A 632-nucleotide genomic window follows, 5' to 3' on the forward strand; every position below is an offset into this window, starting at 1 on the left:
CCACTTTCTGTTTCTTGGTCTTGCTTGACTCGGATCCGGTCCCTGCCTGTTACTGGGGCCGGAAAATGCCTTGTCAACACACACATTGGAAGAAGTTTGGGATTACCCAGGAGGGCAGAATCCCAGAGGGGACAGCTTTCGAGGAACTGAAGAAAGATGGAAGAAAATGTCATCCGTAAATCCTTTAATCCTCTTTCCATTTAAGGACCCAGTTATGAGCGTTTGACTCGGTGGTTTCAAACAAGTAAGTTTAATTACCTTTCGTGTTCCGCCACCTGGCCTCCCCCTCGGCCTCGCCTGTTTCGTGTTCCTTTCTGAGGCGTGTTAGGAGAGGGGGTGGACTTCTACCTCTCCGCCCTCACCTCCGCCGGCGAGCCCCCCGCCCAGGTTTCTTTTCTCCTCGGCGCCTGCGGGCGGGGGCGGGAGGAGCGGTAGGAGTTGGGGCGGGAGGCGCGGGCCCTGGCGCCGGGCGGGCCCAGCTCCCTTGCGGAGGCTTGTAGACCAGGTGGAAGATGAAGGCGTTGCAGTACCTGAGGGGGGCGTGGCGCCGTCAGGGGCGGTGCCAAGAGGCCGGGATTTTCCCAAGGGGCGGAGTTTGTGGGCTCCGAGTTTCATGGGGTGGGGCTAAACCC

At 59.3% G+C, this 632-nt stretch overlaps 1 protein-coding gene and 1 long non-coding RNA gene across 2 annotated transcripts in view; one reads left to right on the forward strand and one right to left on the reverse strand.

The window, feature by feature from the left end:
- Nucleotides 1-161: 161 nt before the first annotated feature.
- LOC112393565 (uncharacterized) overlaps nt 162-632 on the forward strand; it is a 3,059-nt gene continuing 2,588 nt past the window's right edge. The window contains exon 1 of the long non-coding RNA XR_003001956.1: nt 162-244. This is a non-coding gene — a long non-coding RNA (uncharacterized LOC112393565). The remainder of the gene's footprint in view (nt 245-632) is intronic.
- The window catches only part of ZMYND15 (zinc finger MYND-type containing 15), a 6,781-nt gene continuing 6,316 nt past the window's right edge, over nt 168-632 (reverse strand). The window contains exon 13 of the mRNA XM_024735821.1: nt 168-530. Coding sequence (XP_024591589.1) covers nt 359-530 — 172 coding nt within the window. The 3' untranslated portion in view covers nt 168-358. The remainder of the gene's footprint in view (nt 531-632) is intronic.

Source organism: Neophocaena asiaeorientalis, unplaced genomic scaffold (assembly GCF_003031525.2).
Source record: "Neophocaena asiaeorientalis asiaeorientalis breed wild unplaced genomic scaffold, Neophocaena_asiaeorientalis_V1.1 scaffold129, whole genome shotgun sequence".
Classification (NCBI taxonomy): domain Eukaryota; kingdom Metazoa; phylum Chordata; class Mammalia; order Artiodactyla; family Phocoenidae; genus Neophocaena; species Neophocaena asiaeorientalis.